At 41.6% G+C, this 27,145-nt stretch overlaps 1 protein-coding gene across 1 annotated transcript in view; it reads left to right on the top strand.

Annotated features, from left to right (window-relative positions):
- LOC111547030 (S-adenosyl-L-methionine-dependent tRNA 4-demethylwyosine synthase TYW1) overlaps positions 1–27,145 on the top strand; it is a 256,839-nt gene that overhangs the window by 195,760 nt on the left and 33,934 nt on the right. Inside the window, exons 14-15 of the mRNA XM_023218654.2 lie at positions 3,230–3,340; positions 15,402–15,569. Of these exons, the coding sequence (XP_023074422.1) occupies positions 3,230–3,340; positions 15,402–15,569 (279 nt within the window). The remainder of the gene's footprint in view (positions 1–3,229; positions 3,341–15,401; positions 15,570–27,145) is intronic.

Genomic DNA, 27,145 nt, shown 5'->3' with positions numbered 1-27,145 from the left:
TGGAGACACGGTCTTGCTCTGTCACCCAGGCGTTGGTGCGATCATGGCTTACTGCAACCTCTGCCTCCCAAGCTCAAGCAATCCTCCTGCTTCAGCTATCCCTGGCTATTGTATTTTTTTGTAGTGATGGGGTCTCTTTATGTTGCCCAGGCTGGTCTCGAATTCCTGGCCTCAAGTAATCCTCCAATCTTGGCTTTCCAATGTGCTGGGGTTACAGGCATGAGCCACTGCACCCAACTAAATCACTAGCTATTTTATAGATGCATTTTATAATTATAAGTAGAATATGCTTTCTCTTGAATTTTGTAATTGCTGATTGCTGGCATATAATAGCTAATACTTGGTATGATACATGCTGCCAAGCTTAGTTCTAGATTCCACATGCTGAATGCTACATTCAGGCAGAAACTAAGAACAGAGAGGTAACGATATCTAGTACATGGGTTGGGATTCATTCTGGCCCCAGTGTCCATATTTAACTCACTACTGTATGCTTGGAAAGCTGTTGGTTTTTATATTTTTATTTGGTAACTGGCCTAGTCTCATTTTTAGTTGATTCTCTTAGGTTTCCAAGAAGCCAGTTATATTATTTACAGTTAATTATTTTTTGTATATCCTCTGGTAGTTCTTATTCTGGCCTTGTTGCTTTGATCATAACTTGTAGAAAGGTGTTTTTTAAGAAAGACTAGAAATTCTTCTGTTTGTCCAGCTAAATAGAAATGCATTTATTTATTTGTTTATTTGAGAAAGAGTCTCACTGTGTTGCCCAGGCTAGAGTGTAGTGGCACAATCTTGGCTCATTGCAATCTCCATCTCCTGGGTTCAAGCAATTCTCTTGCCTCAGCCTCCCAAGCAGCTGGGATTACGGGTGCCTGCCACCATGCCCAGTTAATTTTTGTATTTTTTAGTAGAGATGGGGTTTCACCATGTTGGCCAGTCTGGCCTTGAACTCTTGACCTCAAGTGAGCCACCCACCTTGGCCTCTCAAAGTGCTGGGATTACAGGCGTGAGCCACCACTCCCAGCCCCTCTATTTATTTAGCCACTAAGAATAGTGTTGACTATTGACTGGAGAATGTTGTGGATTTTTTTTTTGATGTTAAGGACGTGTTTTTCTAATTACTGAATTTACCAAATGGCATTTGATTTGCTCATTCTGCTTTGTTTTAAAATCAGGGATGGCTTTTAAACTATATCAAATACCTTTGGGTATCTATGAAGATGATTGTGTGGTTTTTCTGTGTTGAACTACTAGTATAATGAATTGTATTACTGTATAGCCTAATACTGAATTGTTTTTGCATTCGCAGAATTTTTAACAGAATGCTGAATTTTACTTGCTACAATTTCTATAATATTTTTACATATATAAGTATGAGTGAGATTGGTCTGCAGTTTTCTACTATTTTTGTTAACTTTTGGCATTGGAAGAATTATAAGCATGTAGAGGGAATCTGGAAGATTTCTGTCTTTCCTTGCGTGATATACTGCATTTTAGAAGGAACTTTTGAGTACATATGAGTAAATATGCTTGGAAAACATGAATTTCTGGTGTGGCTGCCTAATATTCCTTCTTAACGATCTCTTAGTTTTCTTCAATGAAGACTTCAAGTGTTTCTTCTTTTTTTTATAAATGTTTGAAGTTTTCAAACATAGACTAAAGTAATAAGATTGGTATCATTTTGTGCATCCCTTTCATTTTGCTTTTTTTTTTTCTTGAGTATTTTGAGCATTGCTACTTAAGGTGTGGTTTGAGGATTGGTAGCCTGGATTTTACCTGGGCATTTGCTACAGATGCATGTAATCATGTGCATAGAACCACATACATCCCATCACCTTTGCCATAGTCTGTTGGTTATAGGCAAGTCACAGGTTCTGCACCTACCCAACGGGTAGGTCTCACTTTAGATTTTAAGCCATTCTTATTTTTATTTTTATTTATTTATTTATTTATTTAGAGACAGAGTCTTGCTCTGTCTCAGTGCAGTGGCCGTGATCTCAGCTCACTGCAACCTCCACCTCCCAGGCTCAAATGATTCTCCTGCCTCAGCCTCACGAGTAGCTGGGATTACAGGTGTGCGTCACCACGTTTGGCTCGTTTTTGTATTTTTAGTAGAGATGGGGTTTCACCATGTTGGCCAGGCTGGTCTCAAACTCCTTACCTCAGGTAATCCCCCCACCTCGGCCTCCCAAAGTGCTGGGATTACAGGCATGAGCCACCATGCCCGGCCTTAAGCCATTATTAATAATATTGTCCTGAGATTTTTTAATGTCTTTGAATTTTTAATCATTTGTTTTGGGTTCTAAAAGGGAGCTACAAAGTCAGGGTGTAAGCTTTTTAAAGGCTTTAATGCCTGTTGTCTAATTACATTTTCAGAAATCTAGCTTGGCACAATGGTGTGCGCCTGTAATCCCAGCCCTTTGGAAGCCTCAGGCGTGAGTGCCACTTAAGGCCAAGAGTTCGAGACCAGCCTGAATAACATAGCAAAACCCCATCTCTAAGAAATTTTTCAAGCTTAGCCAGGCATGATGACGTGTGCCTGTAGTCCCAGCTACTTGGGAAGCTGAGGCAGGAGGATCACTTGAGTCCAGGGGATTGAGGCTGTGGTGACTTAAGATTGCACCACTGTACTCCAGCCTGGACCACAGAGTGAGACCCTGTCTCTAAAAAAATAAAGAAGAAAAGAAAGAAAGCCAGTCCCTCTTGTGGTTATATGGCACAGAAATGGCAACATTGACAATCCATCCATGTGCCTTTTCTGCCAGTAAGAAATGCCAAGAGATCATTAAATAATGAGGGAGTAGGAAAGAAGACAGGACTTATTAACAATTCTTGTCACTAACAACTTGGGTGATTATTACCTGAAGGCCTAGAGGATATTTGAATTAATTTTTTGTAGCGCAACACTGTTTGGTCAGTTTACCATTCCTTACTAAATGTAGTTCAGTGTGTCTGTGTCAAGAAACCTTTGGGTGCCTGGCATAGCCTTAAATGCTATGGGGGAGAGAATATATATGTCAGTATCAGTTGTGCCTTCCATAAGGCATGTTACAATCATAGTGTTTATTTTTGTTTCATCTTTCCTCAAAATACAGCTTCAGTTTACAAAAGTTCATGATGAGTTTTGCCCGTCCTGGGTTCCCTGGGTTGAAGAAGCTTGAGAAACCCTCTAGGTTAAGAGATGATGTCCACCAAGATAACAACGAAGTTGGCTTTTCCTTTGTTTTAGCAACAACGAACTGTCTACAGACTGACGCTTGTGAAAGCATGGAACGTGGACGAGCTCCAGGCCTACGCGCAGCTCGTGTTTCTGGGGAATCCTGACTTCATTGAAGTGAAGGTAAGCCCCTGCTCGCTCTGGTGGCCGTGGTGGAGTGACGAATCGTGGTGCTTCGTTGGCCATGGTGGAGTTAACACCTTGTAAAACTCTAGAGGTCCCAGGAATTTTACTGATGTATTCATTTCATGGTCGATATTCATCAAGAACCTGGCATTGTTCTAGGCCTTAGGGATAATAGCTGTCAAGAAGACCAAGCTCTTGCTCTTATAAAGCTAGTGCTTTAGTGGGAGGATGGACAGTCGACACAAAATGAGTCATTAAAAACCATGTAGTGACATGAATATGCTGAGAAATAAAATAGTGTGGTGGTGAGTAATTGGTTGGCTTTTACATAAACTTTTATTTCAGACATATACGGAAGTAGAGAGATTGGTCTAATGAACCCCCATCCAGCCATCACTCACCTTCAAAAATGATCAACTCAGGATCCAGAGTTGTTTCAATTATACCTTTACCCATTTTCTCTGCTCTTAGCCCAGATTATTTTAAAGCAAACTACCAAAATTAAATCATTTACCCACAATTATTTCAGCATATATTCCTAAAAGATATCTGCTCTTATTTTATTTACTTTATTTTATTTATTTTATTTTAGTTATGCTATGTTATGTGTTGTGTTACGTTACGTTACGTTACGTTACGTTACGTTACGTTACGTTACGTTATTTTGAGACGGAGACATGCTCTGTCACCCAGACTGGAGTACAGTGCTGTGATCAAAGCTCACTGCACCTCCAACTCTTGGGCTCCAGCAATCTTCCTGCCTCAGCCTCCTTAGTAGCTGGGACTAGAGGTGCACACCACTGTGCCTGGCTATTTTTTAATTTTTTTGTAAAGAGACTGTCTCACTGTTTTGCCCAGTCTGGTCTCAAACTCCTGGTCTCAAGCGACCCTCTTGCCTCGGCCTCTCAAAGTGCTGGGATTATAGGTGTGAGCCACTGTGTCCGGCTGATGTGTATTCTTTTGAAACAGTTATTCAGAGTGCTGGGCTCATACCCAAAAATTTTCAACCAAAAAGTTTAATTTCCCCTTCCATGGGTTTTTTTATCCTCTTAGAAATCACTTTGCTATAGAAAATGGATCATGCATCTTGGGCTGATACCCTATGTTTGTATTTTAGATTCTGTTGATTGCATGTTCCTGTGCTTCCTGTATTTCCTGTGGATCGGTGCCTATAGTTAGATCAAGAGAAGATTGATTACATTCAGGAGTACATGTGTGTGTGGGTTTGTTTTATATTTCAGGAATATTTCACTGGTGGTCTTGTATACTCCAATCAGGAGTCACATAATGTCTGTTTGCCTCTCATATTTTTGTAAGTGTTCCTTTGGGATAGATTCCTATGAGTGTATTCCTGGGTCAAAGGGTAAATGCATATATTATTTTACTAGATATGGTGGTTGACTGTTTTAGAGAAGCTTTTCTGAGATGACATTTTATTTTATCTTATTTTATTGTTTTTTGAGATGGAGTCTTGCTCTATCACCAGGCTGGAGTGCAGTGGCACGATCTTGGCTCACTGCAACCTCCGCCTCCCGGGTTCAAGCGATTCTCCTCCCTCAGCCTCCCAAGTAGGTGGTGCTACAGCTGCCCACTACCACACCTGGCTAAGTTTTCTATTTTTAATAGAGACGGGGTTTCACCATGTTGGCCAGGCTGGTCTCGAATTCCTGACCTTGAGTGATCCACCCACCTCAGCCTCCCGAAGTGCTGAGATTACAGGGATTAATGCTGAGATTACAGGGATTAGAGCTACCGCTCTGGGCCTGAGATGGCATTTTAAAAACTGATATGTAAGTGGTCAGCAGAAGCCTGGGGTAAGGGCATTCCGGGCAGGTGGTGGTAGTCCTCGGAGGTCCTGTGCTATCCTAGTAGAGCAGCTGAGGTTGGCAGTGGCACAGGATGAATCAGAGCAGTGGGCCGGGGCAGCTTTTAGGAGGCCTTTCAAGCAAAGATAGGGGATTGGATTTTAAACTAAGTTTGATGGTAAGCTTCTAAAATATAGGTGCACTGGGAAAGAGCGTGAAGCTGGGGAGAGATGCAATCTGATTTGTGATTTTAAAAGATCACCCCACTGTTGCAGCATGGCTTGGTTATAGAGGGCGGTAGAGTAGGCAGAACAGTCACAAGTGAGTGGTTAGTCCAAGGAAGAGATGGTTTGGGAAAGGTCAGTGGGACTAGGGCTAGAGAGCAGTGGGTGCATTTAGGATTCGTTTTGGAAGCAGAACAAATGAAACTTTTTGCTAGATTATAGGTATGAGCTGAAAGAAAAAAGAATCAAGAATAGCACCTAGGTTTTTGGCTTAAGCCATTGCGTAGATGGTGAAACTGTTTGCTGAGATACAGGAAACCAGGAGGGAAAAGGGGACATATTTGGGGAGAAATTTTGAGCTCCCTGTTGGCCACGTTAAATTTGAGATATCTGTTAAATATCCGAGTAAAAGTTTAAACAGATCGTAGGTTTTATAAGCTCAAAATTTCAGGGATAAGATAGGACTAGAAATAATGATTGGAAGTAATGGCTTTTTTGGGCAACTAAGAGTCCACAAGACAAGAGAAGTGATGAGAAAATGTACCCTGTCTGGGAAAGCCAGCTCTGCTCATTTCCGTTTATGGCTTTGAAACTGAACGCTCTCTGTGTCATATCAGAGGTTTTACAGCTGTCTTTTGGTGAGTTTAGCTTTTGGTGTTGCTCTAGAGGGGTGGGGAGGTGGGAACAGATGAAATACTCCTGTCTGAGTATGTAACATTTTATCTCCGGTCAGGCTGAAGACACTCTTGAAATTGCTCTTAATTTCAAAAGGCTACTCTTGGCAAGAGCTCTAATGATGCAAAGATACAAACTGCCCCTGAAAATATGTGTCAGCTTAAGCAAACCTTGCCAACATCAGAGATTAGTGGTGTTTCAATTTATGATTTAGCTATTAAAGAATGCTGCCTCAAATTATGTTGCAGTAAAACCTCTATTATAATAAAGCAGCTTGGCTGGATCTCCCCTTTTTTCATTTCCTTCCTTTCTTCCCTCCTGCCCCGCCTCTCCCCTCTCCTTTCTTACTTTTGCAGTCATGTTTTTCTATAAAGAACAGGTATTTTAAATCTGAAAAAAAAAAAATCAGCTGTTTAAAGAAAGACAACTTTCTTTAAACAGTATAATTTTAAAGAATTATTTTTTAAAGAAAGACAGCTTTCTTTAAACAGCATAATTCTCTGGTGGATATTACTTGGTTCACCAAACTATGAACATCATTAGGAAATAGATAAAGCCTTCTGTCTATAGCTGAGATGTGTTTTGTTTCGTTTTTCTGAGACAGTCTTGCTCAGTTGCCTAGGCTGGAGTGCAGTGGTGCAATCATGGCTCACAGCAGCCTACAGCTCCTGGGCTCAAGTGATCCTCCCACCTCAGCCTCCCAAGTAGCTGGATGACAGATGCACACCACCACGCCTGGCTAATTTAAAACATTTTTGTATTTATAGAAATGGGGTCTCACTGTGTTGCCCAGGCTGGTCTTGAACTCCTGGCCTCAAGAAGTCCTCCTACATTAGCCTCCCAAAGTGCTGGGATTACAGACATGAGCCACTGCACCCAACCTAGCTAAGATGCTATTAACAACAAAGTTTTCTTTCAAAATTTCCATTTTATTATTTTGTCCTTGCATTCAACAATATTTTTGAGTTCTCTCCATGTGATAAGCCTTGTTAAAGCGCTAGAGATGAAAAATTTTGTATGAATGTGCTATTTGGGAAATGAATGTTTTATTGAAAATAGGCAAAAACCTATAAAAGTAAAATGACCTACTCTGAGAGATTTTATAATTGAAAACTCTTGGAGAAATGTATAACCAAAATTATTATTATTATTTTTTGAGACAAGGTCTCACTGTCTCCCAGGCTGGAGCACAGTGGCACAATCTCGGTTCACTGCAACCTCTGCCTCCGACGTTCAAGCAATTCTCATGCCTCCACCACCCAGGTAGCTGGGATTACAGGTGTACACCAACATGCGTGGCCAATTTTTGTACTTTTTGTAGAGACAGGGTCTTGCCGTGTTGCCCAGGCTGGTCTTGAACTCCTGAGCTCAGATGATCCGCCTGCCTTAGTCTCCCAGAGTGCTGGGATTACAGGCGTGAGCCACCATGCCTGGCTTAAAATTAATTTTTTGATGATACAATATAATGTAATAAATAACAGTTCATGTTACATCAGAGGGAGGCACATTCAGTCATGTCAGATCTTTCATAGAAGATCCCAGGGAGAAAGGTCCTGCAATGAATGTCAAATGCCTGGTCACTAGAGGGTTAGTCTCATGCTTTGTTAACTTACCTGTCATTCGTCTAGCAAGTTAATGAGATGTCTTCCTTTGATGCTGTAGTAGCAAAAGGGATGTTTACAGAATATAGCATACTGCTACTAAGAGGCAAAACAAATTCTAGAATAGTATTTATTATGTAATTCCATTTTCTTTTTTTCTTTTAAATCCTCGATTGCATTTTCAATGTTGTATGTTCAGATGTATTTATGTAAGAAAAGTATGGAAGGATATATGTCAGATTGTTAACAGTTATCTATTTGAGAGAAGGGGGGAAGGTTTATTAATTTTACATTTTGTAATTATATATTGTGTGGATTATTGCAATGAGCATGCATTGGTTTGTAATTCAAAAGACAAATGAAATAAGTAAATGGAGAAGGCATACTTTTCCTGTTCAATAGGATTAAACTACAGAATGTCTGGAAAGACATCTTTTGTTGTTGTTGTCTTATTAATTAAAGTTAAAAATTTCTAAAGTAGAGGAGTTTTAAAAATTATTAGCTGGGCCTGGTGGCTCATGCCTGTAATCCCAGCTCTTTGGGAGGCCGAGTCAGGTGGATCACTTGAGGTCAGAAGTTCGAGATCAGCCTGGCCACGTGGTGAAACCCTGTCTGTACTAAAAATACAAAAATTAGCTGGGCATGGTGGCGGGTGCCTATAATCCCAGCTATTCGGGAGGTTGAGGCATGAGAATCACTTGAACCCAGGAGGCAGACGCTGCAGTGAGCTGAGATCGTGCCACTGTACTCCAGCCTGGTCAAAAGAGCAAGACTCTGTCTCAAAATAAATAAATAGATAAATAACAACAATAATAATAAGGCCTCTCCATAAAACATTTGATAAGAACTAGCAATATGGTAGGCTATAACCTCAAACCTCTCTAAGGATAAGCACTTAGAAGTGAATCTGTTATGAAAACCATACGTTTGGGAAGGTACATATCTGTCATGGCCGTAAGGGAGACACTCTTGGAGCTAGAAGAAAAGAAACCATTCTGGAAGTACTCCATGGTCCCAGTAGACACGACTTGGGTTTAAAGGACAGAAGACTAGGCCCTTTCACCTTCAGTGAAAGGATGGATTAGGGAAAAACTTACCCACAGACACACCAACGCTTGGAAGGTTTGTTCCATACCCATGCTCTTGGTAAAAAGGAAAATTCTCTCCAGGGCCTTACCCTCAAACAGCCTTGGAATTCAAATGTAATATTATGGTACCTCAAGGTCATAGAAATGCTCCCAAGATGTAAAATCAATAATACAAATTGACCCTGGATTCATGGATATGCCTCGAGCCCCCTGCAGACGCAGACACAATGCTGTTCATACCCTTTGTATTTCAGCTGAGTTGCTTACCTTTTTGTTATTAAGTTCTTTGACTTTAAAATGGAAGCACACACATATGTGTACATGTGTGCATTCAGAGTACTGTGCTGAACTGTTGACAAATTCCTAAATCCAGTTTGAGGAAGGTTTCTGACATGTGTATGTCTCCCTATTCAACTTCTTTTTCTCATTTTGCTTGTAGCACTAACCTAATTGGATTTAGGAAACTCTGCCTTCCTTTTTCTATCTACCCTGTGTGCAGTTTCTCATTTGTGAGTCAAAGGAAAAATCATCTTAACTTTGGTCATAGAAATGGTAGCATGAACACCCTTGGGTCAGGAAGGGTGATTGTAAATGCGGGAGTGGCGTCATGGCCAGGCATGCCCTCAGCATCTTTCCTCCCTGATGCGTGTATGTGTGTGTGTGTGTGGTGTGTATATGTGTGTGGTGTGTGTGTGTGTGTGTTTTGTGTGTGTGCATGTTTGTGCATGTGTTGTGTGTGTTAGGTGTATGCATATGTGTGTGTGTTGTGCTTGTGCATGTGTGTGGCGTGTGCATGTGTGTGTATGTTGTGTGTATGTGCATGTGTGTGGTGTTTGTGTGCATGTGTGTGTGTTGTGTTTGTGTGTGTGCATGTGTGCATGTCAGATCTGGGGTCTCCCATAGTCTGCACTTACTGGAGTCTCGTGGGGCGAGAGGCAGTGCCCAGTTTTGATACCTACCTAAAATGTGCCAGTGTAGCCTAGGACAGGTTATTCATCCTCTTTGAGCCTAAATTCTGTCAATATTAAAATTAGAATAAGAATGTCTCTTTAATAAGTTTGTTTTGAGAATTCAATGGGGTAATGTATGCCCAAATTCAGTTAAGTTTTTAGATTGCTTTCCATTAAGCACATTTATTTAAACGAAATCAATAGAGGCTATTTCTTTATCATATCGATTTCCTCTTTTCTTTCTTTACCACTCTTGTAAAATATTTTTCTGCTATATTCCTTGTAAATTAGCATGTATCTTAGCTTCATTAGGCCTAAAGAGGCCTTTATTTGCTAGCCTGAGAATCTTCCTTGTCATTATTTACTTGCTTGCTTGTGAAAAGGTTTCCTGTTACAACCATCTGTCTTGCTGAAAACTTTTGTTATACAATCCATTTGTAAATGAAATACTGTCTGTGTGTTCTCCGCCTAGCATTACACCTTGAGACTAGGAAGTGCTCTGTAATTATTTGTTGTCAAATGGTTTAAAACTACTTACTGTTAGCCCCCTAGCTGTGTGGAATGCTCAATCCTTGCAGAATGCACCCTGCAGAATGATTGTCTTAGCATAGCCTCACTCTCTCCCACAAAGATGAGGAATACAGTCACTTTTTCTTGTAGGTAGCAGTCCCTAACCAGCGTTTATCAGCTGGCTCATAACTGTTACGGAGTAGAAAACTCCTGAGTAATGTGAATGAAATTTTGTATTAGATTAGGAAAGAGTTGTGGAGTTTAATGTCATAGGAGAATGTCTGACTCGATTTTTCGTTCATTTAGCATAGATTGATTTGGGGTACCAAGAGGAACAAGACACAGTCCCTGCCCTCGAAGGGCTCAGTTTTGAGCTTCATTGTACCAGTTACCTGGTAACAGATAACTACACAGGATGTGATAAGATAAGAGTCAGATAGCGTAGAGGTTCCTGAATGGAGGTTCAAGAAACTGATGGATCATTTTAGCCAGATGCAGATAGGATGCTGAGTGGGCAGTCCAGCTCTAGAGTTACTTGTGCATATGGCCAAAAGACAGGGGCTTGAATGGCTGATGGTCCATTGTTAGCGCAAGCTACAGAGGCAGGTGAGGAAGGCCTCGTGCCGTGGTAAGAAGCTTGGGATGGTTTAAAGGGGAGTTACTGAAGCATTTTTAGGATAAAGGAATGAAGTATTTGGGGTATATTGTGGGGGAAAAAATCATAAAGTCATTATTTCTTTTCTCATCAAACTATAGGGAACAAAAACAGTATCAGGAGTCTTTTGACACCCAGTTGGTTTAATTAGGATATCAAGTAGTCAAACCAGCGCAATACTGCTCTTCCCACAGACCATGAATCCCAAAGCAAACTCTCCAAGCAGCCAGTGAGGGAGACTTTATGGCCCCGTCTTAGTCTGTTTGCATCGCTATAAAGGAATATCTGAGGCTGTGTAATTTCTAAAGAAAGGAGGTTTATTTGGCTCATGGTTCTGCAGGCTCTACAAGAAGCCTGGTGCCAGCAGCTGCTTGTGGTGAGGGCCACAGGCCGCTTTCAATCATGGCAGAAGGCAGAGAAAGAGACAGATGGACAGACAGAGAGACAGACAGATGGACACTGCCCTTGTGACCCAAACACCTCCCATTGGGCTCCACCCCCAACACTGGGGATCACATTTCAGCATGAGGTTTGAAGGCTCAGATATCCACAGTATAGCAGCCCCCATCTCCTAGGGCAGTGGGGTGGGTCCGAAAGCCACCAGGTTGTAAAAGTGTGGGTTATGCTTTTCACTGCAAACTCCAAAGATGCATAAATGATCCTGTTCTTCACGAACATTCTTGGGGTCTGCTTGACACTCCTCAGCCTGCAGATTCTGGTGTGAGTGACTTGGCTTTTCCATCACCACACTGTACCCATCTGTTTTCTTCAGACTGTTCTTTATTCAGAGTTTTGGGCGAAGAAGTTGCTGCTTCAGATAAATGGAGTTGGGGGTGAGGGTGAGAGTAGGTGAGAAGGTAGCAGACAGCTGTGATATGAAGGGAAAGTTTTTTAGAAAATTCTGTGCTCAGGAATAAAGTCAGGGCAAGCCATCAGTAGACTAGAGGGTAGGATGAAGTGGGGCGGTCGCAGCAGAGAGAACACCAGACAGAGCCATTGGGCGCCTAACTGAGAGTTCAGGGTCCCTGAGGTGACCCCCAGTCTAAGTCACCAAGACCATTTTCTGCCCAGAGCATTTCTGTCACGGTGCAGGCTCTGGCTCTGTGGTTGACTCAGAAAGTTACCCAGGACTGCTTCCCTCAGAGGGTTTTGTTGTTGTCGTTGTTTGGTTTTTGTTTTGTTTTGTTTTGTTTTGTTTTGTGACAGAGTCTCGCTCTGTTGCCCAGGCTGGAATGCAGAGGTGCGATCTCAGTTCACTGCAATCTCTGCCTCCCAGGTTCGAGCGATTGTCCTGCCTCAGCCTCCCAAGTAGCTGGGATTATAGGCGGGCACTACCACGCCCAGCCAATTTTTGTATTTTTAATAGAGACGGAGTTTCACCATGCTGGCAAGGCTGGTCTCGAATTCCTGACCTCAAGTGATCTGCCTGCCTCAACCTCCCAAAGAGCTGGGTTTACAGGCATGAGCCACCGTGCCTAGCCTCCTCAAAGGGTTTTATCTGGCTAAAATGAGAAATTTTATGTGGAAGTACCATAAAGCATCATAGAGTTGTAAGGAATGGTGGAGTCATGATAATGAACCACAGCAGGCATTCTCTCATTCCATTCCCAAACTAAATCTCCCCTCAGTGTTTCATGGCTGTTTTTGCTGTGTAATAAAATATTAAAATACTTTCAAAAGCTGTTCTCACGAAGACAAGATCTTATCTAACAACTCTGTGATTCAGTGAACTAACTTTTTAAATATTAAAAAGGAAGTCCTTTGAAGTAGCTACTGCATACATGGTTGTTTGTGTAATCCACATATAAGCAATATTTAAATTGAGATAGAGTACACTTTTATGACTAATTTGGCTTATCAATAAATCATTTTCATGGTTTTTTATGCACTTGGGTAAGGCTAGCAGTTTTTCAGCCATGCTTTCATAATGATTGCTTGAATCATGTCATTATTTGCCTTTTTTCTTCACCTTAAGCTCTGTTACTGAGCAAAAGGGGCTCACTGCCTGATGCTCTGGAAGCCAATACTAATTGACATAGGGTTTTTGAGGGGGGAAAAAAAGCTTTGTTATTGCAAGTCGACTAATAAAGAGACACTAAGTCCAGCTCAAAGTTGTCTTCCTGTGCAGGCTTTAAGGCAGTGATTTTATCAGGGGATGGATTCTCGGATTAGTAAGTGATTACTGGAAGGGAAGGGGAGATCTGAAAAGTCCTCGGACACGCGCAGTTGTCTATTTCATCATGCTTCCGCATGGATTACATATGCAAATTCAGGCGGAGTTAGTATGAAATGTGTTGTAAATTTGGGCTGTGACGTCAGCAAGCTGTTTCTACTCAGACTCCATTGGCCATGGTGGTTCCAACCAATTTCAGCCAGTTTTTTTTTAAATCTTATAAGCAGAGGGAGTTTCAGCATTTTAGCAAGTTGTTTATTTTCTTATACTGCCATCCTGCAAACACAAGAATTTCTGTTAGTCGTTGGTTTCTTTAACTCTTTAGGGCACAGTTTCAGCTCCCATTCTGTTTAACGAATCCTCTAAATCACTGGGCAAGCTGAGAAGATTCTCTTGTTTATTGTAATTAAGTGGGGTGGCTGTGGTTTATATTCCGCAAAGGCCATCTCAGTTTAGTGCACCAGTGATCTTTCTGAACAGCTGTCTTGAGTCGAGTGTTTGGCAAAGCTCATGTGAATCTTCATCCAGGTCCCGGCTCTACCATCAGGGTCAGGGTCACTCTGCTCATTTGTTGGTTTTTAAAAATTCAGTGTCGGCCAGGCGTGGTGGCTCACGCCTGTAATCCCAGCGCACGGGAGGCCGAGATGGGCAGATCACTTGAGGTCAGGAGTTCAAGACCAGCCCTGGCCAACATGGCGAAACCCTATCTCTACTAAAAATACAAAAATTAGCTGGGCATGGTGGCACGTGCCTGTATTCCCAGCTACTTGGGAGGCTAAGTCAGGAGAATCGCTTCAACCGAGGAGGTGGAGGCTGCAGTGAGCCAAGATCACACCACTGCACTCCAGCCTGGGCAACAAGAATGAGACTCTTGTCTCCAAAAAAAAAAAAGATAAAATAAAATAAAAAATAAAAAAAATTCAGTGTCATTCTGCATTCTCCAAATTGTCTGTGGTATGTGTGTGTGAGTCCTGTCTTTATATGTATTGGTGTGTGTTTCTGTTTGTGTGTGTGTGTGAGAGAGAGAACGTGTATGAGGGGTGCACATGCCTTTCTTCCAGTCCCCCCAGTTATTCCCCACTTAGCAGAATCGTTTCTGGGATATTCAAACAAGTTGTTGAGAAAAGTTTGATTTGTGAGTATTTGAAGAGCCCACAGAGTTAAGATTTATCTCAAGAAATAAGACAAATCTTTTATTATTAGAAAATTAATCATTTACCATTATGTAATTTACCAAATAGAGAACTTAGTTATGAAATTTTGGGCTCTTATATGCCTGGGCTGTTAGAGAGTCCAAAAGAGTTAGACAGTTTATCTTTCTGCAGTTGTACTTAAGAAGAATTTCTATGTTGGTGAAATACATGTGTATATGTAGTTGTGTGTAAAGGTATATAGGCGCATGCACAAATATATTTCCCTTTTGGCATGATTGTCTATACAACCACATTCAAAGTGCATTACAAAATGAATTCCTTAAAGAATAATTTTAGGCCAGGTGTAGTGGCTCACGCCTGTGATCCCAGCACTTTTGGGAGGCTGGGGCAGGTAGATTGCTTGAGGCCAGGAATTCAAGACCAGCCTGGTCAACATGGCAAAACCCCATCTCTACTAAAAGTACAAAAATTAGCCAGGCGTGGTGGCAGGCGCCTGTAATCCCAGCTACTCGGAAGGCTGAGGCACGAGACTCTCTTGAACCCAGGAGGTGGAGGTTGTGGTGAACCGAGATCGCGCCACTGCACTCCAGCCTGGGTGACAGAGCAAGACTCTGTCTCAAAATAATAATAATATAATAATAATAATAATAATTATTATTATTTTAAAGGGATCCTTACCTGGCACTTTAAGGAAAAAGTTTGCCAGTTTCCATCTCAATTATACTAGAAAATGGAAGCTCAGCTTATTTTCCCAGTGAATCAATTACTTGGTCAGTTAATTTTTGTGAGTGTCCACTATGTCCCCATTATTATCCTAAGGGGTGATAACCCCTTCAGAATTCCTCAGAAGGAATTTTTGAATCTGAATTTTTGAATCAGATTCAAAAATTCCTCTTTTTGAATCTGAATCAAAAGACGTGCTATTGATTCAAATACATTGTTGTGACCAGACAGCATAGATTGTGACAACGGTAAGAAGCACAGGTACTTAAGCCCCAGCAATGTCATAGAGTAGCCAGGGCATCAGCCTGCTGTCTTTGTCAGTAGCTACTTGTATGGTCTCCTAAGCAGATTTTATCATCTCTGTGTTCACTTCCTTCACTGTAAAATGCGGACTGGATTGCATTGGATGACCTCAAGAAGGCTTTCTGGCTCTGAAAGTCTTCTTCTATGACGTGCAGGTAGGTCTGTAGTCATCTCTGATGGTTGTACTGTTTCCACAGGGTGTTACCTACTGCGGAGAAAGTTCAGCAAGCAGTCTTACCATGGCCCATGTGCCCTGGCATGAGGAAGTGGTACAGTTTGTCCGCGAGTTGGTGGATCTGATCCCTGATTATGAAATTGCATGTGAACACGAACACTCTAATTGCCTCCTGATAGCACACAAAAAGGTAAGAATAACTCAAACATGGATTCTTCTGTCCCCCGACCCTGCTGTTCTTTCCTTCTCTTCTCTCTTTATTTTCCTCTTATATTGTTATAGGTATTCTTTGCTTGTTTACTACCTTTCCTAAAACAAAAATAAGAAAGCACTAAATTCTGTCTGCTGGGCTCATAAACTCTTTTCTGTGTGAAATTGCTTCTTGTTTAGCCCTCCTCTCGACATCTTGAAGTACTTTCTGGTTTGCAGTTTTTAGAAGGTGCATGCTAACAAAACAAAGCAAAATATCCTTGTAATAACCTCTAGTCCTTTCCTGGAATGACAGGGAAAAGCTAAAATAGTAAATAGTCCCCATATGAGTTTCTAGCTGTCAGAAGCAATATTGAGGTATCTATCAAATTTTAGATTGCTTGAATCTTGGCATCTGGAGGATTTTGTTTGGGATTTTAGTTTATAACACTATTTCCATTTTTCCCCTTTAGTCCTTTTATTAGATAGAACAAGTACATGAATCTAGTATCTTTCTTAAGTAAATAACTCTTAGCAAAGGAAAAATCCAGTTCTTGATAGAAGTGGGCCACTGAAATAATTTGTTAATTTTCTGGAGAAGTTCTGGAAAATTTCTTAGTCTTTATTTCTTTAAATACATATTCTTTCTCATTATATTTTCTCCTCTGGGACTCCAATTAAACATATGTTAGACGTCACTATATTTATTTTTTTGTATCTCTTGCCTTCTCATTTGTTTTTTTTTGCTTTTGTCTCTCCATCTCTCCATATTTCATTTTGGGTAGTTTCTATGGATTCATATTCCAGTTCACTAAGTTTTGCTTCAGCTGTGTCTCCTATGCTATTAAATTCAACCATTAATTTCTTAATTATAGATTTCATGTTTTTTAATTGTGTAATTTCTGCTTGGTTTGTTTATTTCAAAAATGCTATTTTGTGTAATTTCTATTTCTCTGCTGAAGTTTTCAAGCTTGGGTTTTATCTTCTTGAGTACTGGAAGTGAGTTGCTTTATGGCTTGCATCTGATAATTCCAATGTCTAAAGTTTCTGTGGCCGTGTGTCTGTTGTCTGTCATTTCTGCAGGTTCTCATTCATGTTGCCTTGTCTTCTCCCGTGCCTTGTTACCTGTGATTGCGTTCTGTATGTTGCATTTAGAAGATTATTTCTAGAAATGAAGTCAAGCCTAGGATCAGATCTCTCCTGAGGTGTTTGAAATATGTGATTTAACCCTCTCACTTTTTCCATATGGAAACTGAGGTCTGGACGGTGAAGAGACTGGCTTAAATGGCTGTGTCAAACTGGAATCACAGCCTTCTCTCCCTCTAGTCCATTGATCTTTTGTATACTACAGGGCATCTTTCGAAACCATTGGCAGTATTCAAAGGAACATTTAAAACAGGACAATTTAATTTTAGTCTAATATTTTCCTTAAGTCTGTAAGATTTCTTCTGTCTTCCCATGAGGATAGAGGAAATAGATAGCAAACCGTCTCATTCAAGCCAATTCAGTTCTTCGAGTGTTTATTGAGTGCCTGCTGAGTTCTGGACACCAGGCTGTACAACAAGGGATTCAGTGCTCAGACATGAAGAATGGAAAGCCACAGGGTTAATTGCAAAGTAGACTTGGCACAAATCTTACACCACCACTTGTTAACTAGGTGACTTTGTGCAAGTTCTTTCATCTTTCTGTAGTGTGATGAATGAGAAGAGATTATATGTGGAGTCAGATTGATTAGAGGGCTTTAATCTTGGCCCTTGTCTCTTTTTAGCTTTTCATCTGGAAAATGGGCACATTGCTAGCCAAGGCCATTGCTATGAAACACTTAACACAGCACCTAGCTCATAGCATGATTCAGTTATTGCTGCTTCAGTTATTTTTATTTCTATAAAACCACCTAATTTGGCAAATGCTTAATGTGTGACAGACACCGTCAAGTGTATTTTTAAATCCTCACAGCATCCCTGTAAGGTAGGTACTATGGAGACCTCTGCCTTTTTTTTTTTTTTTTTTAAAGATGGAATCTTGCTCTGTTGCACAGGCTGGAGTGCAGTGATGCAACCTCGGCTCACTGGAACCTCTGCCTCCCCGCTTCAAGCGCTTCTCCTGCCTTAGCCTCCTGAGTAGCTGGGACTACATGCGTGAGCCACCACACCCAGCTAATTTTTGTATTTTCAGTAGAAATGGTGTTTCACCATGTTAGCCAGGCTGGTCTTGAACTCCTGACCTCAAGTGGTACGCCTGTCTCAGTCTCCCAAAGTGCTGGGATTACAGGCATGGGCCACCACGCCCAGCCTGACCTCTGTCTTATGGATGAGAAATTGACACATCAAGGGGTTCAGTAACTTGCCCAAGATGAAACAGCCAGTAAGGGGGAGAAATGGGATTTAAGCCCTGGCATCTGACTCCAGAGCCTGTATTCCCTTCTTTCCTTCCTTCTTTCTTTTTCTTTTGTTTTAAACTTGGAAATTATTTCAAATTTACAAAAAAGTACAATGATAAAAATAGAACAAAGGACACAGATTTGCCAAATCACCTGTTACCATTTTTCTGCCATTTGCTTGTTCTCTTGCTCTCTCTCTTGTGCTCTTGTTCTCTCTCCCTCTCTCTCCCTCCCTTCTGCACCCCCGCCCCCGGTTCCCCGCCCCCCAGCATACACATGCACATATCTGTCTTTTCTGAGCCATTTGAGGAAATGTTGCATTGGTCATGGTCCTTTGCCCTAAATGTTTCAGTGTGAATTTCTTTTTTTTTTTTTTTTTTGGAGACGGAGTCTCGCTCTGTCGCCCAGGCTGGAGTACAGTGGCCAGATCTCAGCTCACTGCAAGCTCTGCCTCCCAGGTTCACGCCATTCTCCTGCCTCAGCCTCCCGAGTAACTGGGACTACAGGCGCCGCCACCTCGCCCGGCTAGTTTTTTGTTTTTTTTTAGTAGAGACGGGGTTTCACCATGTTAGCCAGGGTGGTCTCGATCTCCTGACCTCGTGATCCGCCCGCCTCGGCCTCCCAAAGTGCTGGGATTACAGGCTTGAGCCACCGCGCCCGGCCGTGAATTTCTTAAGACTAGGAATATTGTCTCTTATAACCACAATACAGTTATCAACTTCAAAACTGTAAACTGATACATGACTTTAATCTACCATCCATATTCACATTTTGTCAGTTCAACTTGTAATGTCCTTTATAGCATTTCCCCCTCCAGTTCAGGATCTACTCTGCAGGAGTCAGCAAACTTTGTTTATAAAGAAAATATGGGCCGGGTGCGGTGGCTTATGCCTGTAATCCCAGCACTTTGGGAGGAAGGCTGAGGCGGGCAGATCACTTGAGGTCAGGAGTTCGAGACCAGCCTGGCCAACATAGCGAAACCCCATCTCTAATAAAAATACTAAAATTAGCTGGGTGTGGTGGCAGGGGCCTGTAATCTCAGGTACTCAGGAAGCTGAGGCAGGAGAATCGCTTGAACCCGGGAGGTGGAGGTTGCAGTGAGTCGAGCCTGGGCGACTGCACTCCAGCCTGGGTGACAGGGTGAGACCCCATCTCAAAAAAAAAAAAAAAAAAAAAAAAAAGATATAAAGTAAATATTTGAATTTTTATATAAAGTAAATATTTGAGGTTTGCAAGGCACATATAGTCTCTGTCAGATATTCTTTGCTTGTTTACTCATTTTACAATCTCTTAAAAATGCAAAGACTGTCCTTAAAACAGGTTTGTGAGCTAAATGTGGCCAGATTGGGCCTACCAGCCACAGTTACCCAACCCCTAATCTAGGCAGATACTACATTTTCTTCTCATGTCTCTGTAGTCACCTTCAATTTGGAACATTTCCACAGTCTTCCTTTGTCTTTTATGATGTTGCTATTTTAAAAGAATACAGTTTCCCCCCTTCCCTTTCTTTTAATAGAAATATTTCTTGGTGAGGTGCAGTAGCTTACACCTGTAATCCTAGAACTTTATAGGAGAGGCTGAGGCAGGTGGATCCCTTGACCCCAGGAGTTCAAGACCACTCTGGGCAACATAGTGAGACCCTATCACTATTTAAAAATAGAAAAATTTCCTAGGCATGATGGCACGAACCTGTAGTCCCAGCTACTTAGAGGGCTAAAGTGGAAGGATCATCTGAGCCCAGGAGGTCAAGACTGCAGTGAGCCGTGATTATGCCATTGCAGTTGAGTCTGGGCAACACAGCGGGACCATCTCAAAAACAAAGGAAAAGAAATGTTTTTTGTTTTATATTTGCCTGATTTTTCCTTGTGGCTAGATTGAGGTTGTACATCCTCCGATGGAATACTGCGTTGGCGACGTGTCCTTTTCAGAGTGTCACACTTGGTACCTGGTGTCCGTGTCTCCCTCATTAGTGGTGACGATTTTGTTCAGCCAACTACTTTTACCCAGTTCTTCTGTTTCTCTCCTTTGCACCTAATAAGCTATCTATGAAAAGGTACCGTAAGACAATGCAGTATCTCGCTTCTTACCAAAATTTCCCCATAGATTTAGCCCTTATTGATGGTTCCTGCCTGATAAAATGTTTTATTGATTGTAAAATATTGATTTTTGTAACTGTACCACTCCTTCCACATTTACCTTCAGCATTCTACTATAAACAAAAGCCCTCCCTTACCTCCCATTTATATATTTATTTATCAGTGTGGACTCAGGAATTCTATTTTTTGTTCCAGTGGGTTACTGGAACTGTACTGATTTTAAACCACTCTCCTAGACTCCCTGTTCCTCTCTCTCTGTCTCTCTGTTCTCTCTAATTAGATCTCTCATATCCTTATTCAAAATTGATACTAATAGTATTGCTTTCAAGGCCATTATCAAGATTAAAAGTAACATATTTAAAGTAGCTAGAAGGATTCCAGCCTGGGCGACAGAGCGAGACTCCATCAAGAAAGAAAGAGAGAGAGAGAAAGAGAAAAGAGAAGAGCAGGACGGAGGATGGAAGGAAAGAAGGAAGGAAAAAGTAGAAAGAAAGAACTTAGAAGGGAACCTGAAGTGAAATAGGCAGTTAATAAATAGTTGTTACTGCTGCTTTTATGGGTCTTCCCCTACCCACAAGGAGCTCGTGGTTTAGTGGGGAAAACGACTGAAAATCAGTGTGATCAGTGCACAACCAGACATGGCACCAAATGTGCACCAGGACAGAGGAGAGAATGTGAGATAGACCCTCATTATTCTCTATAATGTTTGTTGAATAACCTTGTGTGTCAGGCACATGGGTGTTCTGAGATACAGAGGACTGGGTACTCTAAGATTACAAGGATGAATAAACAGTGGTCCCTATATTTGTCCGTTTTCATGCTGTTGGTAAAGACGTACCCGAGACTGGGTAATTTATAAAGGAAAAGAGATTTAATGGACTCACAGTTCCACATGGCTGGGGAGGCCTCACAATCATGGCGGAAGGCACATCTCTTAGATGTTGGCAGACGAGAGAAAAGAGCACCAAGTGAAAGAGGAAACTCCTTATAAAACCATCAGATCTTATGAGACTTATTCACTACCATGAGAACAGTATGGGGGAAACCACCACATGATTCAGTTATCTCCCACCAGGTCCTTCCCACAACACGTGGGAATTACAGGAACTACCATTCAAGGTGAGATTTGGGTGGGGACACAGTCAAACCATATCAGTTCCTGCCTTCAAGAATGGTCTAACAGAAAAAGACAAGTATCTTTAAAAAAAAAAAAAAGTGCTGAGAAATGTAATCAGAGCTATGATGGAAGAATGGAAGGGAGCTCAGTGGGTGCATTCTGAGGACTACTTGGTCCCATCAGGAGAGGCTTCACAGAGGAGGCACCATTTAACTGGATCTTAAATGATGGCCGAGGTAGGAAAAACATTTAAGCCGAAACAGTACAAGCAGAGGTCCAAGGAGAAGCACGGAGACATGGCACATTGAGAACCACAAGTAGTTTGGGATGGCTGAAGGTCAAGAGAAGGGTTGCAGGGGAAGGAGATTATTTGGCAGGGTTAAGATCACAGATAGCATTGAATGGCATCCTAAATGTCATTTTCCCTAAAGGGCATGGGGAGGCATTGGAGAGCTTTAGGTAGGGAAGTGCCACAATCAAGATTTATGTTTCAGAAAAAATTGTCTGGCAGCATTACAGGGGATGGATTGAAAAGCTGTGAGACAGAGAAACCAGTTAAAACACTGTTGTGATAGCCAGCTGTGGTGTCATGTGCCTGTAGTCTTGGCTACTCAGGAGGCTGAAGCAGGAGACTCACTTGAGTCCAGGAGTTACTAGCTCAGCCTGGACAACATAGTGAGACCCTCCTGCATATCTGAAACAACAACAACAACAAACCTGTTATAACCCTCAGGTTCAGCAACTGTTTCACCCTCAGGTCCAGCAATCTGAGGGTGAAATGGGGCTCTGAGACAAAGGCTGTGATGAGTGAGAATGGTGAGTGGTAGACCTGGCAAAGTATTAAATGAGGACCATTAATGAGTGTGCAGGTTCAGGCATGACTCCCTGGCCTCTAACCTGGGAAACAGGTGATTGTGATGGTGTCTTCCATGGAGATGATGTTACTTGCATATTTATTTTTCATGTAGATAGAGAGTGAATGGGTTGACTCTGCGATGTCAGGAAGAAATTCCAGCAAAGATATAGATACCACATTATGGAGTCCAGATTATGAGAAGTTGTCCTTAGAATACCCAGAGTGAGACCAGATGGTCCAGGTGACCATCCAAAATGCTTTGAAGTTAATTATTTAAACACCATGGATACCCTAACGTGGAGGTTTCCAGGTTGCACGTTCATAGTTCTCTAGTGCCTCAATAGCTTTTTCACAAGACCTGTAGGTCAAAAGAAATACCGAGCAGTTCTATTTGTTATGACATCATCGAAAGAAATGTGACACAGCCTAATGTTGAAACTAGGAACTCTCTCAAGCTGGTAGTTGATGGAATGCCCAACAGATGTCCAGTGTCACTGCGTTCCTCTTTAAAATTCAAGATGCCTTGCAGTGTCCCAGTGAGTACTGTGCTCCCACTGCTTGGGAACCATGGCCATGAGGAAATAATACAGAAACCCATCCAAAAAGTAAAACAAGGCTCATTTAGATTCCTTCCAATTATGTGTTTTCTGGCACTTCTTTTCCTTTTTCTGATATCAGAGTATGCAGATCTTGTCATTTTTCAGCCATGGCCTCTCTATTCTTATACTAGTGTCTAGTGAAAGATGAAAATATGTTACCACTTCTTAGGAAATAGTCACTTCTCAGGCCTGGTCCATTGGCCCTTTCTTTAAGCTCCTGAGCTGAGTCAGGTGATCTGAAACCAGAGAGGTCCGAATCATCAAATACCTGTTTATCATTCTCTGCTTTCTCAGAAGATTGCTCAATTTATTTTTTTGTTTTGGAGATGGGGTCTCATCTCACTCTGTCACCCAGGCTGGAGTGCAGTGGCGTGAACCTGGCTCATTGCAACCTCAACCTCCCAGGCTCAAGCAGTCCTCCTGCTTCAGCCTCTCGAGGAGTAGCTGGGACTATAGGCGTGAGCCACCATGCCCAAATAATTTTTAAATTTTTTTTATTGAGATGGGTTCCCACCGTATTGGCCAGGCTGCTGTCAAACTCCTGAGCTCAAGCACCCTCCCACCTCGGCCTCCCAAAGTGCTGGGATTACAGGCATGAGCCACTGTGCCCGGCCTCAATTTCTACTAATAATCCCGGGACTTCTGAAAGAGAGTGCAAGCTGCTGCAGTCATGTTGAATGAAGGACTACTCTCCTATTGTTATACCAAGACAGCCACAAAAGAAAACTGAATACCAACTCTTTACTTTAAAACAATTATAGATTCATAGGAAGCTGCAAAATGGTACAGAAAAGTCTCAGGTACCCTTCACGTAGTTTTTCCCAGTGATAACATCTTACATGATCATAGTATGTTATCAAAATCAGGAAATAGACATTAATACAACCCATAGACCTTATTCAGATTTCACCAATTTTAAATGCACTCACATGTGTGTGTTTAGTTCTATGCTGTTTTATGTGTAGATTTATGTAGCCATCACCACGACCCAGATAGAAAACTGTTCTATCACCACAAAGATCTTTCTCACACTTCCTTTGTAGTCCAATACCAACTATCCCTAGCCTCTGGCGACCACTAATCTCCTCTCCATCTCTGTAATTTTCTCATTGGAAGAAGGATATATAAACAGAAGTTTACTCTATCTGACAATAATAGAGCCACTTTGGCTTTCTTTTGATCAGTGTTTGCATGGCATATGTTTTTCTGTCCTTTGCCTTTCAACCTGCCTGTATCATTATATTCGAAGTGAGTTTCTTATAGGCAACATACAGTTGTCATACTTTTTTAGTCTACTCTGCCAATCTATTTTAGAATTCCATTTTTATTTCTCTGCACTGTTGTTGAGTGCGTCTCTTCGTATAGACTTTTTAGTGGTTGATTTACATATTACATTATGCATATATAATATATCACAGTCTACTAGTGTCAACATGTTAGCAGTTTGAGTGAAATGTGGAAACTTTACCTCTCTTAAATCTCTTTTCCCTCCCTTACTTAGAATGTCTTAGATGTTTCCTGCACCTACAGTGAAAATCACATGGCATCCTGTTACAATTTTTGCTTCAACTATCAAAGATAACTTAGAAAACTCAAGAGAAGAAGAGTTTATTGTATTTACTCATATTCTTACTCCTTCTGTTGTTCTTTCTTTCTTCCAGATGGTCCAAGTTTCCTTTGGAATCTTCCCCATCTGTTTGAAGAACTTCCTTTAGCAATTCTCTTAGAGCCAGTGTGATAGCAACCAGTCCTCTTAGTTTTCCTTCATCTGCCACTGTCTTGGTTTCCTCTCCGTTCCTGAAGGATATTTTTGGTAGGTAAAGTATTCTGGATTGACAGTTCTTTTCTTTCCTTCTGGCTTCTCTGGTATCTGATGAAAAATCCTTTGTCATTTAGTTGTTTTTCTCCTTTAGGTAAGATGTTTCTCTCTCCCTGCTTTCAAGATTTTTAAAAATATTCAGGTCTTTAGTTTTCAGAAGTTTGATTACAGGTTGCCTTGGCCTGGATTTCTTTGGGTCTGTTGTTTTGGAGGCATGCTCAGCTTCCTGAATCTGCAGGTATATGCCCTTTACAAATTGGGGAAGTTTCTAGTTGTTCTCTAGATACTTTTTTCAGCCTTATCTTATTTGTCTTCTCTTTTTACATCTCTAATGACACAAATGTTAGATTTTTTTTTGTTATGGTCCCACAGGTATCTGAGGCTTTGTTTCTGTTTTAGTCTCTCTGTTTTTTAGACTCTTGTTCTAACTTTAGATTGATTCATTCTGTCTTTTTACTCTTCTATTCTGTTGAACCATTTATTATTTTAGTTATTATATTTTTCAGTTCTAAAATTTCCATTAGATTATTTTCCTATTTCTATTTAACTATTTCTCCTTCCTTCCTTCTGTCTCTCGTCTCTCTTCCCTTCTCTTCTCTTTTGTTTTATTTCTTCTTCTTTTTTGTTTTTTTGAGAAACAGAATCTCACTCTATCATCCAGGCTGGAATCCAATGGCACAATCTCGGCTCACTGCAACCTCTGCCTCCCGAGTTCAAGTGATTTTCCTGCCTCAGCCTCCTGGGTAGCTGGGATTACAGGCCATACCACCATGCCCAGCTAATTTTTTTATTTTTGTTAGAGATGGGGTTTCACCATGTTGGCCAGACTGGTCTTGAACTCCTGGCTTCCAGTGATCCACCCGTCTCGACCTCCCTGGGATTACAGGCATGAGCCACCACACCCAGCCAACTTTCTATTTCTTGTGTCTGTCTTTAATTGCTCGTTGAAGCACATTTATGATGGCTACTTTACAGTCTTAATCAGATAATTCCAACACATACCATGTTGGCATCTTTTGATTGTCTTTTCTCATTCAAATTGAGATTTTCCTGTTTCTTGGTATGATAAGTGATTTTCAGTTGTTTCCCAGACATTTTGGGTGTTATATTAGGAGACTCTGGATCTTTTTTATTAATAAATCTTCTGCCTTAGCCGGCCTCCTTTGACACTGCAGTATGGGGATGGCGTGAGAGGGTGTTACCTCTTTACTTCCAGGGAGAGGTAAAAGTCCAGTTCCCCTCTCAGCTTCTGTTGACCTACTGTAGGAAGGCTGCCTTGTTATTTCCAAGTGAGGGCAGAAGTTCTGGCTCCTGTCAGCCTCCTGTGATACCCTTCTGATGAGGAAGGGAGAGCCATCTTGTGACTGTTCCCCCCTTAGACTCCACTGACGTTATAGGATGGAGGTGGGGGGGCCTTATTGCTGCTGGGTGGTGGTAGAAGTCCTGGTTCTCCACTAAGCTTCTTCTGACACCACTCGAATGTGTTGGGGAGAGGTGCCTTGTTACTGCTAGGTAGAGTGAAAGTCCAGGCTCCCTGTGTAGTCTGTATGACATTAGAGGAGGAGGACAGGATTTCCCACTCACCTTCTCTGATACCTCCCTGGTAGCAGGAGTCAAGAGGGGTACCTCGTTACAGCCAGGCGAAGGTGGGAGTCTGAGTTCCCCACTCAGCATTTGCTGACTGGATGGGAATGAGGCCAGTTTTTCTCATGGCCTAGGGTAGTTATTGTCTAAAAGTCTTCTGTCTTACTAGGCTGCCCTGTTCCTGCTGTTCTAAGAGAGCAGCCTTTACTTGGAACTCTTTGTTTTTTTTTTTAATCCAATAATTGTCCACAGCCATTGGTGTTTCTGGCTTGCAGCCCAGTCCAGGATATCTGAGCCAAAACTAAAACTCAAGGAACTCACCACTATGTTGTTCCTCAGATCCCAAGGCCCCTAGCCAGTGTGCCTTCTTATCTCTACCTTTGAGAATCTTTTTGCTTGCCTTATATATAATATTCTTTATATTTAGCTGTACTTAGCAGGCGGAATAGGGAGAGGTACGTCTACTCCATCTTGTCCAGAACCAGACATTATACCACTGTAGAGTTGGGGTTCGCATCTCGCTAGTGAACAGTAATGCCAATCCAGATGGAACTCTTTGATATTGGTAGATTATTTCCAGGTGAACTCATTTTCTTTATTTGATTGAAAGGTGTCGTCCAGTTCAGGTTGTATGGCTGTTGTTGCAGTGTTACTGGAAAGAATTTCCTGACACTTACATGAAAACATCTTTTCCTAATCCTAATCAGATCTCATCAGATCCCATTTAATAAGTAGGCTAGCAATTTACTTTACGGATACTAGTGTTTAAAAGCAGAGATGTAGCCGGGCATGGTGGCTCACGCCTATAATCCCAGCACTTTGGGAGGCCGAGGCAGACGGATCACTTAAAGTCAGAAGTTCGAGACCAACCTGGCCAACATGGTGAAACCCTGGCTTCGCTAAAAATAAAAAACTTAGCTGGATGTGGTGACTGGCACCTGTAATCCCAACTACTCAGGAGGCTGAGGCAGAAGAATCGCTTGAACCTGGGAGGCGGAGGTTGCAGTGAGCCAGGATCATGCCACTGGGCGACAGAGTGAGACTCTCTCTCAAAAAATGAATAAATAAATAAATAAATAAATAAATAAATAAAATGAAGCAGAGATGTAACTAAAAGACAAAGGAA

The sequence above is a fragment of the Piliocolobus tephrosceles genome, chromosome 8, assembly GCF_002776525.5.
Source record: "Piliocolobus tephrosceles isolate RC106 chromosome 8, ASM277652v3, whole genome shotgun sequence".
Lineage (NCBI taxonomy): Eukaryota > Metazoa > Chordata > Mammalia > Primates > Cercopithecidae > Piliocolobus > Piliocolobus tephrosceles.
This window is presented reverse-complemented; position numbering and strand designations above follow the sequence as displayed.